The 16,973-nt window shown below is 49.4% G+C and overlaps 1 protein-coding gene across 1 annotated transcript in view; it reads right to left on the reverse strand.

Annotated features, from left to right (window-relative positions):
* PEX11A (peroxisomal biogenesis factor 11 alpha) overlaps positions 1–1,365 on the reverse strand; it is a 158,444-nt gene extending 157,079 nt beyond the window's left edge. Inside the window, exon 1 of the mRNA XM_069624315.1 lies at positions 899–1,365. Within this exon, the coding sequence (XP_069480416.1) occupies positions 899–954 (56 nt within the window). The 5' untranslated portion in view covers positions 955–1,365. The remainder of the gene's footprint in view (positions 1–898) is intronic.
* Positions 1,366–16,973: the final 15,608 nt, after the last annotated feature.

Consider the following 16,973-nt stretch of genomic DNA (forward strand, 5'->3'; position numbering starts at 1 on the left):
GAGGCACCTTTAAGAAAATAAAACGGTATATTTGACTGTAGGATCTGCAGACCCAGAGGGCAGGGCCATGGAAAAGTTTGCATTGCCCTTCAAAGCTAGGGTGGCAGCCAGGACCGCGGTGACCTGCTGCACCAATTGACAAACAGTGGTACTCCAGTGGCACCAACTGCCAAACAGTGTGTTCAGTAGCAAGTGGGCAAAGGCCAAGCTCTGGCACAAAGCCTGCATGACATGACCGCAGGACCCCCACCCATGCAACGGGTTAAATGCTGGCAGGATATTGGTGTACTGCCGGTAGAGCCACTGTGCCGGGGCCCGGCCACAGCGTGCACATGTATGTGGCATGGTTACAGGGAAAGCCTTTTGCATAACCCGTTTGATGATGATATCGTGATGTCATACATGTCAATGGAAATATATGTCATGTCATGTCTGACACGATGAGCAGTTCATCACATGCAATAGGTTGACCATAACTGCAGTGTCTGTGTTTGTTAGGTTTTCCATTCTAGCCATAATATAACTTTAAAATAAGTTTTAGCAAATCTTTGGAGTTGTTTTTAATGGAGAGTAATCACACTAGAGGGATCAAACTCGAGTACTAATATGGGGTTAGGATCAGAAATTACCTGCCAGGTAACTTTTCATAAACTACAATGTTATGTATGCCAAACATACAATTATATTAAAATAATAAACTTGCAAAGAACACAAAATAAAACATCTCAGAAACAAATTTAGGTGAGAACTAGGACTTCTGCCAGACTTCGATTCTCATCTGATTGTTTGTAATATCGGCAGTTCTAACGTTTGCGCATATTTTCCATATTATTGAGGTGTTTACTAGATTTTCAAGAAAAAATATAAATAAGAGAAGTGATCCCTTTAAGCAACTGACCTGAAAATTCTGTCTCTGCCCTGGCTCTGATTGGTGAAGCTGACAAACGAATCCATGAGGCAAAGCGGCGAGCAATGGGCTAGGAAGGAACCTGAGACTGCAGGTGACACCCGGGCAGGCGAAACTTGGGAGCTAGATGCCAGGCTTCACATACATGAAACGTGCGACAGGTTCTGCGCAGCTGCTGGAAATAATACACAGAGCCGTCTCACACTACAACATTCCGTAAAAGCTGTGTCGTAGTCACTGTGTTGCTCCCACCAAGTGACCCATGATCCAATCAACATTCCAGCCCTGGCCATAGTCCGTGCCACAACTTGACAGGTGCCATGATGGAAATAGAGAGGGGACTCCCGAAGAACCATGCTAGAGACAAGTCAATAATAATACGAAACTAGCCGTGTTAGAACGGCGTATTTTAATCTTCTCCTCAAAGAGATCTCCTAAGAAAACATTTCCCGCACCTCTTTTCCAAAGTGATCAAAAATTGCACTTTCCACTCCCTACGTTTGAAATAATGTGTATTTAAATACATTTAAACAAAAATATGCAACTTTGAAAACGCTAGACATTTCAATGTACTGAAGCGACGGTATATTTTGATGACCTCAACAGAGACAACTGGTCTGTGTCTGATGGACCGTCATGATAACAAAAAATGTGCGCGACTAGAGTGTTAACTTGAATCTCAAGGTGTCCCAGTAACGTCGCCATACTGCTGGGATCCCGCGTTCACAATTCTTATGCAGCTGACTCGGTTTATAAGTGAAAATTAGCATAAGTGATGAAAATATTGCAGAAAAATAGGTCATTTTCTTAGAATACTTCAACATGGTTTATTTATTTTCATGTTTAAGAGAGTGGTGTTTGTATAAAAATCCACATTTTCCACAAGCTGGACTACTCATTTGATTTACAGAACTAATAACCAACAACCATTTTGTAAAAATTGTAACTACAATTAAACACAAAAAAAAAAATAACTTACACGTTCCTCAAAACGGTCCCCTAGAAATGTCATCCAGTGAAAGGAAATGATAAAATGACCTGGAAGCCAGACCACGGCCTGGAAGCCAGACCACGGTGAAGCAGATCTTTTACTATATGTCCCCATCCCATGATGCAGTTTAACATTTATTCTGTTTTATCATCAAATACATGACACCAGCTTTTCGGTGAGACGCCGACTTGGAGGTCTCTGTCATCTGGAGCCCTGCACATCCAGTTCTAGTCTCCAATTGTACTGAAAGTCTCTTCTGGTTCTCTTCCGGTAACTGTTACCATAGCGATGGCACAAAAATCTGTCACAGGTGAGTTTATCCACGCAACTGTTGTCTTCCCTAGCCCTCATACAATTGGCCATCCTAAGTGAAAAATGCTAAATATTAGGCTCAACATTTGGCCTTTTTGGATGTTTATTACTTTTTGGCTCATTTTTACCTTTCCGTCGACTTTGTTCGCAAATGTTTTACCCTTCTGTCCCCTCTATTAAATATTCAGTAAACCGGATTCTCTCTCCACGTGGCAGCCCCCACCCCCCGTACCTCACAAGAATGCGCTGACGCATGTCTACTCACAACAGAGTCCCGGCGGCTTAATGCTCGCACATGCTTGCTTTATTAAACAGCAAATGCGCAGCCTCGTTACTGCTCGAGCATGCGTCTATTACAACGTAACATCCGTCCTTTTTCATAAGAAGCAAAACAACAGCACACAGTGAAATAACGGAGAAATGTCAACGGGACACGCAGAGTGAAATAGTCACACACAACTTAACAGGGACCCCGGTTCGAGCCGTTACCGTCTCTAGGACCCCGCTAGGCATTGGGATCCATAGTGTAGTCCTTGAAACAGGCAGGGCACAGCGGCACGACGAGGGCATCGCCCATCCTCCCGGGCCACTTCCAGGGGAGGCTCCCCACACACGGGATCCCCTGAATCGTTTTCCACTTCGGGTGCCGCACTAGAGAGCTGAGAGGGCCCCCCACCGCTCTGAAGCCCGGTAGGGCTGCCTCGGAGGTCAATCTTCTTGAAGAAGCTCGAGTTCCTGGTAACTGATCCCCTCTGGTCAGACGCCGTCACCATGGAGCCTTTCACATGAGTCACCCCCATCGGCGTAGGCTCATAATTAAGGGACAGCTTTCCTTCAGGGTGTCGGTTGCGTACGAGAACGGTGTCCCCCACTTCAGTGTTGACTGGCCTGAGGTTCCTTCTGATCTCACATTCATTGCGCTCCCTCTGGCCTCCAGGGTCTCCTGGTTATTGATGACCACAGGGGCCTGACCTCCCAGTTCTGGGACCAGGCCACGCGTCACTGGCTGAACAAGGCTTCAGCTGGAGCCACCACTGTGGATTGGTGAGATGTGGCTCGATACTTCCAGAGGAACTGGTATAGATTTCTCCTCAGTTCCCCCCCTTGGCCTTGGGTGATCCGAAACACAATGTTCAGGGTTCGCATGAAGCGTTCCACCTCCCTGTTGGCCCGCGGCCATCCTGGCGTGACTTTCTGGGGATCTGCGTGATTTTTCCGTCGCGGAAAAGTCAGCGACGGAAAAGTTTGCATGAGAAATGTGCAAACCACAAAAGGTTTGCACATTTCCCATGCGAACATGCATTCAAAACCCCTACATACCCAGACCCCCACCCACACCCACAACATACCCACAACATACCCCCACCCCAACACACCCACACCCCCAACATACTCCCACCCTACTTACCTTTCCTTCACGCTGTGTCTCTGCGGCACCAGTTCCCTTTCACTTCCGTGATCAGGAACCGGCGCCGAAGGGGCCTTTTCCTTTTTTTTTTTTTTCGGGAGCAGCAGGGGTTTCCCCCGAAACCCCTGCTCACTATACTGTAAAGGAGGACAACCCCCCAGCCCCAAGTCTGATCCCACCAAAAGACCTAAACACACACAAAGTAGTCCGAACTTTTCGTGGTGTTTGTTTTAGGTCTTTTGGTGGGGTCAGACTTTTATAGTCGGACAAAACTTAGAATACTCCTCCATGAACGCCGCAAACTGGCGGCCCTGGAATGGGGGACCATTGTCCGAACACAGTTCTTTCGGGAACCCATGAGTGGTGAAAATCTTGTCCAGCCCCTGAATGGTGTGATCGCTGGATGTGGCCTCAACCAGCTCCACCTCCGGGTAGCGAGACCACTGATCCATTACAACCAAAAAGTGCATGCCTCTCTCAGTGGACCCAAAGTCTGCATGCACGATCCCCTAGGGATGGTCACTCCTGTCCATTGACTCGATGCAGGGCTCCTTGGACACCGGCGCGGCAGCCTGACACGAGACACACTGTTGTACATGTTTGTCCACTCTTTTCTCTAGGTCGGGGAACCACACTTTGGTTCTCAGGCGTGCTTTGGTCTTGGCCGTGCCTTGGTGGACGATGTGAGCTAGTTCAATTACGCGGACCACCATCCCACAAGGAACCACTATCTGCCTGCCTGTCAGCAGTAGCCCTTCTTCAGAGGTCGATAGTTCATGTCACACTCACCATATAGTTTCAGGAAAAAATATATATCTGCTCGTCTGGGTTTGTTCCTGGTAAAGAAGCCACAAAGAGCCTACCGGTTTCAGTGGCACAGACAAGATAAAGGCCACATTCATCAGGGCTGGGCAGACACTTAAAGGTTGCTGTGTCGACAGATGGGTAATTGGTCGGATAATGCCAGGAGATCCCACCTGCAGATGGATGGGGAAGGAGGACAGGGGAAATAAAAAGCACCATTAGTGTTGTTAATCAATAACATAATGGAAGATTACACAGGTGCTGTTGTATAGTAAGCTAGAACTAGGTCTTACCTAGTTAAAGGGGTCCCCACGAGTATCCATGTAGTTGGGAAGATTAGGTAATACACTTCCCAATGGTGCTTGGGGCATTTGTCATGCTCAGGAATCTGAAAAAAAGGGGATGGTGTTTTAAGACTTTAAACAGAAGGGGCGAACAGAATAACATTGTTTTTAGCAAAGAGTTAAAAATTAGAAAGTGCTAGACTAGAAGGGTCAAATCACATTGAGATGACCCCCGGCAAAATTTACTCAAAGGGCTCCAAAGATATGGACTGCACGTGATAAATATCTTGGGCAGGTATTCTAAGGGGCATACCATGCCTCTCGGTGTCAATGTTCCATTAGGATATAACATGCTTCCTAAAGGTGTGCATTTTACCCCAGGATAAGGGATTAAGGATCCTACTGAAGCCCAGGTTCATAAAAATGCATAAAAAGGCACAGAAGTTGCCCGAGATGTACGAGCGAGTGCACTCGTGCCCATTCATGTAATCAGCGGCTCCGAGTGGGGCTTACCTTATACACATAAGTCGAAAGTTCACAAAGGGTCGGCTCGCAGGAGATGCTGGCCCATGTAGGGTTGCTTACAACACTAGACGTGTTAGCGTACGGCCGTTTATTATGATGTGTACTCGGCGCGTCCGAAAATCGGTGCCGAGCGTGGCCAGAAAAACAGAAACAGAAAGAGGACTTGTTCGTAGTCCACGCCATCTTACGTGAGTGCACGTAGATGCTTGGAACAATAGAAATGAATCGTTCCACTTGTTTTACGCTCAGGGGCCATATTATATGTGGTGAATAAATAGAAATGTGCCTGAACAAATTGCCACAGAGATCAGAATAAATCGGCTGGGTTAGCATAGAGGGGATGAACGTTATCAAAACTTGTTCACACACATGGGAAGCCAAGCCATTTGTTCAGAAGGTACGAGCAATGTCAGAAAAGGCAAAACATGCTGGAGGGCCACCCTGTGATGATGGGTTTAGTAGTTTGAAAATTACAACATGTGCTAGGTCCTGCTGCTAATTATTAAGAAGGCATTATTTAGGACTAAAGGTAGTGCCTAGAGATACAAGCCTATGGGTTTCTTGGTGGTTGAGGAGCATCAAAACTTATTTGGTAGCCAGAAGAGCTGGAATAGCTAATTGTAGGAAAAACAAATTATTAACAGTGGTATGAACGACACGATATTCAGTAGTACAGAAAAATTTGTAGGATACCACACAATTTGTAAACCAACATAAACATGAACATGACAAAAAAGTTTGAGAAACTGAGATCGGCCCTGGTGGTTTTTGTCACAAGGTGGCCAGGGTCTGCCAGCTGGTTAGTTCGTTCAGGCCTGTCTTATTAGTTTTTAAGCGGAAAATCCATAATTGTTCTCTTTTGAAGAGTAAGTCATGAATATTTCCCCCCTGTTTTGGGACATTGATTTTTTCAATAATTGTCCATTTAAAGTCCATCGCTTCATGTTTGTATTCTACGAAGTGAGTGACCGTGGGGGCAGTCAATTTTTTGGTGCGGATGCACGACCGATATTCGGCCAATCTGATTTTAATAGACCGAGTGGTCATGCCCACATATCGCTTACCACAGGGGCAGGTAATCAGATATATAACGTTCTTGCTGTTACAATTTGTGAAATTTTTCTGAAGCCATGGGTAGTGCCAGCCGATGTTGATGGAAGTAGTTCTAGTAGTTCCTGTACAGGCACTGTAACGCTCACCTGACTCCCACGGAGGCGCTGGCCTGGTTCGCGCTGCTGTGACCTCTTCTAAGGTGATGCGCAGGGTTCGGAAGACGGACTGGACCGGGCCCCCCAAATCTGGCTTGTCTGGCTCGCAGAAGTATCCTTCTGTAGGCGAAAATAGGGGATTCACTGTCTGCGGGGTAATGCAATCAGCCTCCCACTTTCCCCTCTCACCCTCCTCGAAACCCTTCTGTGATTCCTCGTAGCGTCTCACCTTAGGGTCTGGAAGGACGAGCTCTCCATCCTGCTTCTGATGCAGGGGCGCGTTGGTATCCAGTTACTTCACTGGATTTTCGGATTGGTGAGAACCAAACTTGCTTGGCTTCCAGGTAAGTTTTTTGATAAGAGGTTCCCCTTGTGTCCACGCATTAATGTACTAATGCTAGTGTCTTTTTCCCCATAGGGGCCGGGGTACGGAATGCCGGGGAACAGGCACCGACCCGAGATGAGAGGTTAAATCCTTGTAGAAATCAGGTAAGTCTTTAATGAGCATTTTTTGGTAATGTCTTTTCATTCGCTCATTAACGCTGATGTCTCTTTTTCCCCTTAGGGGCCGGGGTCCGGTGTTAGGAAAGATTTCGTTATTGTAGGGAACTTTCCTTCCATGTGGCAACCCCTAAACTTTTTGCTATTGTTTTCAACCTGTTTTCTTGACTTTGCCAGAGAAGTGCAGCCTTCTGCTGTACTCCTCTGGGCTTTCGCTCCTTTCTTACGGGGAAACTGACATGCCCTTAAGACAGTCAGTACCGGGGAACGCTGTTTCCCGTAGTTTCTTTTATCGTGTCGCCATTTTAGTGCAACACGACACAAGAGGGCACTGTAAGCTAAGTTACAGCTCTCTTGGGTCTCTAGCCTTCTACAGACCCTAGACACTCTTATAGGATGGTTTTTGGATCGGTGCAGGTCATTCAGGGACTGGGCTGGTGGCAGCGATCATTTTGGTTTATTTTGAGCTCCTTTTGCCGTTCTGAGCACGTTTTTGCCGCGAACACAAAAGGGTGGCCCGGCTACACAAAATGGCCGGACCACGAGGCTCCTTTGTCTAGTCCACTGTCCGTCTTGCTCCCTTTACCTTCCCCCGGGTCAGGCGACCCGGGGCCTTCCTTATTTGGGCATGTAGTTTCCCGCGAAACACGGTTGCGTTCGCGGGCTTCTACATGTCGTTTGAGTGCCCCCAGGATGTGGGATGGGCTGTCTGGTCCCAATACACATCCTGGGTGCCAGAGAGTCTAGGGTGGTGTGAATGCCTGGGACCACCGTGGTCCGTGATTGGTCCACGTATGGTATGTGTGTTGATGAGCGGATCTCCCATTGGCTCCCCTCCGTTTTGGCGCGAAGGGAACCGTGGATAAGAGGGAGCTGGAAACACCACTACCAGGTCGATCTCCTGAGCTCTTACGAACCCAGGGATACAGGAGCCAAGTATCCTGCGAACACGAGGCTGGACCGAGGAATCACTGGTGACCCCCTGAAGAACTTCTGCTCCTCATCGCTGTCGTCCGGTGAAGCCCTTTCCACCTAAGATCGAACAAGAAGGCCTGTACTGGCGCTTCGACCTATTGGAATAGCAGGACCAGCTATTCCCGGCACCTTCATCAACTCCTGCTGTAAGCCTTCGGAAGTGTCTCTGGGCCATCCAGTTGACTGACCAGCTTACTAAGGAGGCCTGCTCTGTAATCGCCGACAGGTTGGGTGGTATTCTGAGTCCGGGGCATGCTCACACGCTTCGTTTGCTTAGCAGTCCTAAGCTAGATGTGAGCGGTGCTCGTTTGGCTTGAATACACCCGGCCGTTCCGTTGCCCTGCTGTGGCGACAAAACTGTGCTTGTTTCTTCGATCGGGACGTCTTTTTACTCTGCACGACGACGAGACGTTCCCTGCTCTTCAGAACCTGCCAGAAGCTGCATCTATCGAGGAGAAGCTCGGGCCTGCTTGCTTCGGGGACCGGTGAGTAGATTAGCTAGGATCTGGTCGCCCTCCTGCAGTGCCCCTTGCTTTTCCCCGCTGTGAATACAGCACCCCTTGTCCGTACTCGCGCCCTGCTTCTGCCTCACAGTGGAGGCTGCGCTAGAGTCGCGGACCGTGTTCTCCTTCATTAGAGCTCCCTACAGAGCTGTTCAACGTCCTCCGAAGAGCTTCACCTTCTGCCCATTGGCACCGGCGTGTGCAGGTACTTTTGAGCGCTAGGCTCCACTCTTCGTAGGGATTGGACTACCATCTAGCTAGGGGCCTCAGAAGGCGGACATATCACACGCATTGGTTCGCACTGCCTGTTTTCCTTCCCCTGCAGGTGGATAACATATTTCGTGCTGCTAATACTGTGAAACTGTGTATTCTGTATATATATTGGGTGGATAGTGTATGTGTTGGTTTAATATCGTTGTATACCGCTGCTTTTACTGTGGTTATTAGTTTCAAGGCCTTATAATAAATGTGTATCTATTTTTGATATAAACAACTGTTTGGAGTAGTTTGTAAGCGCTCTTGCTTTGTGTGCTCATTGCGGGCTTTCAGTCACCCTCACCCCTCTTGAGACCTAGTCTTGACCGCCGCGATCGCTACCTTGATTGGTCTGGCTTGTCCAGAGGTTACCCTGTTCCAAGTAATTAGGTTGGCCTTCTGAACCTCTGCGCCACCAGGACAGAGTTCAGAAATCCGTCTTAACAAATTGGTGTACAGCGGTGGGATACGACTGAAGGTATCCAGTGTTGCGCACGAGCTAAGGCGTTTTCAGGTTATTCCAACCAGGACACGCAGTAAAGTATTGAATATAACGTTAAAAAGGCCATAGTCCTATCAACAGTATGGAAACGAATACTTTATTAACCTTAAATGCTTCGAAATCTGAAACATTGAAGAAGATGTGTGCGGAGAGAGGGGTTTCCTCTCAAGGCACTAAATTGGAAATGATCCAGAGAATCGTGGCGTGGCAAGAAGCGCAGCTTGACGCTATAACTTCCGAGGACAGTGCAGAAGGTGGTGGGGCTGCTCTCACTGGCAGAACCGACGGTTCTGCCGCTGCACTGATCCATCACGACCACGAGGACAGGGAGGATGTAATGTCTAATGTTTCCTCTGCCAGTATTGATGGGGAGGCTATGCTTGAATTCAAGAAGCAAGAGCTGCGGTTTAGGCAGCAGGAGCTTGAATTCAGCATAGCCAAACTGAAAATCGACCAGGCAGAAAAACAAAAAGACAGGGATCACCAGTTGGAACTGGCCAAGCTTCAGTTCGCAAATGGGTCCAAGGGTCCTGGACATGGTTCTGGGGCTTCCTCTCATCCACGGTTTCCAAAAGATCTGCTCAGTGTATATGAGGAACGAAATGACATTATGGACTGGTTAAATGCGTTTGAGTATGCATGCGAGGTTCAAGAGGTTGATAATGCGGATAAGATTGCATGGTTACTCAGCAGACTGCCCCATTCTGGTTGCAGTGCCATTATGGAAATGTCAAAGGCTGAGCGCGCTGATTTTGCAATGTTGAAGCAGACTCTCATTTTAAAGTTTGGGAAGACTCCGACCCAATATTTAAAAAGGTTTAGAGAGTATAAGAAAAAGGAAGGTGGTACTTGGGTGTCGTATGTAGCTGAGTCCCTGAAAAACTTGACTGGCTGGGTTGAAGGTTATAAGGTTTCTACCTTCGAAGGCATGATCAATCTGGTCATGCTGGAACACATTTTTGCTTCTTCTTCCCCGGAGCTTAAGCAGCATTTGGCCGATTCGAAGGAGATAGATCCTAAGAAGCTGGCCATTGCAGCAGATTTATGGGTGTCACATCGAGTGTCCCATAAGGACAAAACTCATCCTGGTAAGCAGGAGGAAGGGAAAAAGTCCAAAGATGTGGAGGGTGGGGAATCTGCTAAATCTTCTTCCCATAAGGGCCACAAAAAGAAAAATAAGGGTAAGCCATCCGAGAACTCACAGGGTAGTGGAGGTTCGCCTCCGAAACAGAACTCTGGTTATAATAAGCCTCCCTACGTAAACAGACCCAATGGGGCTTGTTTTTCTTGTGGAGCAACTGACCATGTGAAGGGGGATCCCCGTTGTAAGGTTAGACCTTTGGGGGTCCACTCCGCTAATCTGGCCTTCTCCTCCTACGAGGAAGAAGAGATTACAGGAGCATCCTTCTCCTCAGACTCATTTCCCAGCGGAATAGAGGCTGAGGTAGTTTTAGTGTCCCTGGGTTCCTGGGAGCCTAAAGTCGCAGAGGCGTATGCTAGGATTCCGGATAATACCAAGCACTACTTTAAAGACAGTGTGCTGATCAATGGAGTGGATACTCCAGCTCTTAGGGATAGTGGGTGCAGTCGAACTGTAGTGGATTCTACCTTGGTAGACTCAGAGGAAGTTGCCAGAGCTACTCTGATGCCCACTAAGTTGGCTGACGGCCCCCTCCGTATGTTTCCCGTGATCCCTGTTAATCTAACTTTAAATGGTACAGCAGTTAGGATTCCAGTGAGCATTCAGAGAAACGTCCCGGGAAAGGTCTTGTTGGGCAATGATCTCAGAGCTCTAGGGCTCGTAGGAGACACTGCCGAAAGACCCTACACACGGTCTCAAGCACGGGCAGCATTGGCCAAGTCCAATACGCCGCCCCAGCCGAAGGGGAAACCCAAGGCGAAAGGAGTCAACAAGTCCCGACGGGGGAAAGAGAATATTCCCCCGAACTCGCCTACCACTGCGGTGGAGGGAGTTGGTCAATCGCCCGAGCCTGACGAGGAGGTGGCGATGCCTGAAGTGTTCGACCCCAACGACCATCCTGAACTAAAAGACTTGTTAGTTGAAGGAGGTCCTGATAGGGACGACTTCAGTAAGGGCCAACGTGAGTGCCCATCTCTGGAAGGCCTAAGGAGACAGGCCTGCTCCCAGCTTGAGGGTGAACCTCCTGGGAAGCATCGGATTTATTGGGAAGGTGGACTCCTGTACAGTGAGCCCACAGAGTCTACAGAAGGAGACCATAGGAGGTTGGTGGTTCCCCTTTCTGTTAGACCCTTCCTCCTGCAGTTGGCGCATGAAGTTCCCCTTGCTGGTCACCTTGGAATGAAGAGGACCAAGCAAAGGTTATCTATGCACTTCTACTGGCCCAAGATGGGGGTGCAAGTAGAAAGTCACTGCAGGAGTTGTGCCTCCTGCCAGTTGTCTGGTAAGGTTGGCGCGACAATCCAAGCTCCGTTGGTACCGCTCCCAGTTGTGGGGGTACCATTTGAAAGGGTAGGGATCGACATCGTTGGTCCCCTTGACCCGCAAACATCCTCAGGCAATAGGTTTATCCTGGTGCTGGTCGACCATGCAACCAGGTATCCTGAGGCCATCCCATTAAAGACTGTAACTGCCAAGTCAGTTGCAAAAGCGTTACTCGGCATATTTACTAGGGTTGGCTTCCCTAAAGAAGTTGTGTCAGATCGTGGCAGCAACTTTATGTCGAAGTATATGCAGGCTATGTGGAAAGAATGTGGGGTCACCTACAAGTTCTCTTCTGCATACCACCCCCAGACCAATGGTCTGGTGGAGCGTTTCAACAGAACGCTAAAGAGCATGATTGGGGCTCTGGAGGAGCCCCAGAGGAGGAAATGGGACCTTCTTTTACCATGCTTGTTGTTTGCCTACAGAGAGGTACCACAGGAGGGTGTTGGCTTCAGCCCCTTCGAACTTCTGTTCGGTCATCCCGTACGGGGACCCTTAGCCATCGTCAAAGAGGGATGGGAGATGCCCACTCCCCCTGTTACTACCAATGTAGTTGACTATGTGCTAGGGCTCAGAAAACGGATGGTACTCCTGATGGGCTTGGCTAGTGAAAAGTTGAAGGCCGGACAAGCGCTGGTGAAACATTGGTACGACCAGAAAGCTTCCTTAATTCACTTTACCCCTGGTCAGCAAGTCCTGATCATGAACCCTATAAGGCCTCGCGCTTTACAGGACAAATGGTCAGGCCCTTACACAGTGGTGGAGCCCCTGGGTGAGGTGAACTATTTAGTGGACCTTGGAAGGCCTGGACAGGCTCCAAAAGTGTTCCACGTAAATAGGCTGAAGGCTTTCGTCCCAAGAGTCGAAATCGCAGCACTGCTACTGGCGTCAGACGTTGAGGAAGAGGAGTCAGAACCTCTTCCCGACCTGTTCCAAAGCGGTCCTTCAGATAGCTCCGTTGAGGGTGTCCGAGTGGCCCCTCACCTGACTTCTGATCAGCAGGCTGAGGTGAAAAGTTTGCTTAGGCAGTTTTCCCCCCTGTTTTCACAGTCGCCTGGTTTGACACCTTGGTGCAAACATAACATTGACACAGGAGACAGTGTACCTACCAAAAGTAGGGGATACAGGATGTCGGATAAAGTACGGTCTTATATTAAGACCGAGGTCAACAAGATGTTAGACCTTGGGGTGATTGAACCCTCTAGTAGTCCTTGGTCCAGTCCTGTGGTTCTGGTTCCAAAAGCAGGCACTTCTGAATTGAGGTTCTGCGTGGATTACAGGGCTCTGAATGCTGTCACCAAGACAGACGCTCACCCCTTGCCTCGAACTGACGAGCTGGTGGATACCTTGGGTGCCTCCAAGTACCTCAGCACGTTTGACCTGACTGCGGGCTATTGGCAAATAGCTTTAGCAGAACATGCCAAGGAGAAGACAGCATTTTCAACTCCCGACGGGCTTTACCAATTCCGGGTAATGCCGTTCGGATTGAAGAATGCACCTGCCACTTTCCAGAGGCTTGTGAATCATGTGTTGAATGGGTTGGACGAATTCTGTCTTGCATATCTGGACGATATAGCAGTTTTCAGTGCCACCTGGGAAGACCATGTGAAACACCTCGGGATTGTGCTCCAGGCTCTTCAGAAAGCCCACTTGACCATAAAGGCGAGTAAATGCCAGATTGGACAAGGCTCAGTGGTTTACCTTGGGCATGAAGTAGGTGGAGGAAGGATACAGCCTCTCCCCAGTAAAGTACAAGCAGTACAAGACTGGCCTACCCCCACTACACAAACCCAAGTGAGAGCCTTCTTAGGACTCACGGGTTATTACCGCAATTTTATGGCAGACTATGGCACCATAGCTGCTCCTCTGACTGCCCTCACAACTCCGAAGAAACCCAAGAAGGTACCTTGGACTGACGAGTGTGAGAAGGCCTTCAATGGCTTGAAAGACTCCTTGTGCCAGGCCCCTGTGCTCAGGGCCCCTGATTATCAAAGACCTTTTATCGTGCAGACGGATGCCTCTGACACTGGGATAGGAGCTGTACTATCGCAAGTAGATGAGAAGGGTAAGGAACACCCTATCGGTTTTATTAGTCGCCAGCTTAAGGACAGAGAGCTCAGATGGTCCACGGTAGAGAAAGAATGTTTCTCTGTTGTGTGGGCCCTAAGGAAGCTGCGGCCCTACCTCTATGGGACCCACTTCACTGTGCAGACTGACCATAAGCCGTTAAAGTGGCTAATGAACATGAAGGGGGAGAATCCAAAGTTGCTTAGGTGGTCCATAAGTCTACAAGGCTTCGACTTCACTATTGAGCATAGGCCAGGTGTCCAACATAGCAATGCTGATGGGTTGTCCAGAATGTTTTACCGACCTGAACAAGAGACTCATCCAGGGGTGGATTAGTTCCCCCTGTCCATAGTCTGGGAGGGGCGAGTGTTAGGAAAGATTTCGTTATTGTAGGGAACTTTCCTTCCATGTGGCAACCCCTAAACTTTTTGCTATTGTTTTCAACCTGTTTTCTTGACTTTGCCAGAGAAGTGCAGCCTTCTGCTGTACTCCTCTGGGCTTTCGCTCCTTTCTTACGGGGAAACTGACATGCCCTTAAGACAGTCAGTACCGGGGAACGCTGTTTCCCGTAGTTTCTTTTATCGTGTCGCCATTTTAGTGCAACACGACACAAGAGGGCACTGTAAGCTAAGTTACAGCTCTCTTGGGTCTCTAGCCTTCTACAGACCCTAGACACTCTTATAGGATGGTTTTTGGATCGGTGCAGGTCATTCAGGGACTGGGCTGGTGGCAGCGATCATTTTGGTTTATTTTGAGCTCCTTTTGCCGTTCTGAGCACGTTTTTGCCGCGAACACAAAAGGGTGGCCCGGCTACACAAAATGGCCGGACCACGAGGCTCCTTTGTCTAGTCCACTGTCCGTCTTGCTCCCTTTACCTTCCCCCGGGTCAGGCGACCCGGGGCCTTCCTTATTTGGGCATGTAGTTTCCCGCGAAACACGGTTGCGTTCGCGGGCTTCTACATGTCGTTTGAGTGCCCCCAGGATGTGGGATGGGCTGTCTGGTCCCAATACACATCCTGGGTGCCAGAGAGTCTAGGGTGGTGTGAATGCCTGGGACCACCGTGGTCCGTGATTGGTCCACGTATGGTATGTGTGTTGATGAGCGGATCTCCCATTGGCTCCCCTCCGTTTTGGCGCGAAGGGAACCGTGGATAAGAGGGAGCTGGAAACACCACTACCAGGTCGATCTCCTGAGCTCTTACGAACCCAGGGATACAGGAGCCAAGTATCCTGCGAACACGAGGCTGGACCGAGGAATCACTGGTGACCCCCTGAAGAACTTCTGCTCCTCATCGCTGTCGTCCGGTGAAGCCCTTTCCACCTAAGATCGAACAAGAAGGCCTGTACTGGCGCTTCGACCTATTGGAATAGCAGGACCAGCTATTCCCGGCACCTTCATCAACTCCTGCTGTAAGCCTTCGGAAGTGTCTCTGGGCCATCCAGTTGACTGACCAGCTTACTAAGGAGGCCTGCTCTGTAATCGCCGACAGGTTGGGTGGTATTCTGAGTCCGGGGCATGCTCACACGCTTCGTTTGCTTAGCAGTCCTAAGCTAGATGTGAGCGGTGCTCGTTTGGCTTGAATACACCCGGCCGTTCCGTTGCCCTGCTGTGGCGACAAAACTGTGCTTGTTTCTTCGATCGGGACGTCTTTTTACTCTGCACGACGACGAGACGTTCCCTGCTCTTCAGAACCTGCCAGAAGCTGCATCTATCGAGGAGAAGCTCGGGCCTGCTTGCTTCGGGGACCGGTGAGTAGATTAGCTAGGATCTGGTCGCCCTCCTGCAGTGCCCCTTGCTTTTCCCCGCTGTGAATACAGCACCCCTTGTCCGTACTCGCGCCCTGCTTCTGCCTCACAGTGGAGGCTGCGCTAGAGTCGCGGACCGTGTTCTCCTTCATTAGAGCTCCCTACAGAGCTGTTCAACGTCCTCCGAAGAGCTTCACCTTCTGCCCATTGGCACCGGCGTGTGCAGGTACTTTTGAGCGCTAGGCTCCACTCTTCGTAGGGATTGGACTACCATCTAGCTAGGGGCCTCAGAAGGCGGACATATCACACGCATTGGTTCGCACTGCCTGTTTTCCTTCCCCTGCAGGTGGATAACATATTTCGTGCTGCTAATACTGTGAAACTGTGTATTCTGTATATATATTGGGTGGATAGTGTATGTGTTGGTTTAATATCGTTGTATACCGCTGCTTTTACTGTGGTTATTAGTTTCAAGGCCTTATAATAAATGTGTATCTATTTTTGATATAAACAACTGTTTGGAGTAGTTTGTAAGCGCTCTTGCTTTGTGTGCTCATTGCGGGCTTTCAGTCACCCTCACCCCTCTTGAGACCTAGTCTTGACCGCCGCGATCGCTACCTTGATTGGTCTGGCTTGTCCAGAGGTTACCCTGTTCCAAGTAATTAGGTTGGCCTTCTGAACCTCTGCGCCACCAGGACAGAGTTCAGAAATCCGTCTTAACATCCGGAAATGCCAGGATGCGGCGCGGACCCGAAATGAAGAGGGATTGAATCAACAGGTAAGTCTTAACATGGAGATTTAGCTTTCCTTATTCCCTTCTCTCTCTCATCTTTTGTTCTGGTCTTTTTCTCCCTAGGCGCTGGGGCATGACTGCGAATCCGGATGATCGCTGCTGAACATGGAGGCGCCCTGTAAAGGTGAGTGGAATGCGGCGCTGCAGCGATCGACGCGATGAGCTTTTAAATAAAAGTCTTCCTTTTCAGGATTGTCGGCGAGATGTCTCCGGGATGCGGATTTAGCAGGTAAGGACTTTTCCTTCTTCTGTTCTCTTCTTCTCTTCCTTTGCAGGTGATCCAGGATGCTGGCAGGCGTGGCAGAAGTCAGGATGCAGGAGCAGACACGGTGAGCGTCCAGCTGCTAGATGCAGAACAACGCGAAGCACGTGTGGCTGTTCGGGTGGGGTTTAAATAGCCTTGGAAGAAGTTCCAGGTATGTATCCTTCCTCCAATCAGGTATGTATCCTTCCCCGACCACGCCCGGATGGTAAATTAGTCCCACAGGTAAAGTAGTTCCTTTCAGGCCTCAAGGAGGCCGGGATCCTGCAGCATGGTCTGCATCAGGTAAGTGCACCCAAGCACTTCCATAATGAGCCAAGGGTCCCTATATGGGGTTGCTGGGTCCTTCCTTTGGGACTGGATGTCCGCTTTCGGGGACGCAGGGCTTGAACCGGCTCCACGGGAGCGGGCATCATGACAGCACTCCCCCCCAAGGCCCCTCCCAAGGTTGTTCCCTCCGGGGGTT

The sequence above is a fragment of the Ambystoma mexicanum genome, chromosome 11 (genome assembly GCF_040938575.1).
Source record: "Ambystoma mexicanum isolate Mex_15411 chromosome 11, UKY_AmexF1_1, whole genome shotgun sequence".
Taxonomy (NCBI): domain Eukaryota; kingdom Metazoa; phylum Chordata; class Amphibia; order Caudata; family Ambystomatidae; genus Ambystoma; species Ambystoma mexicanum.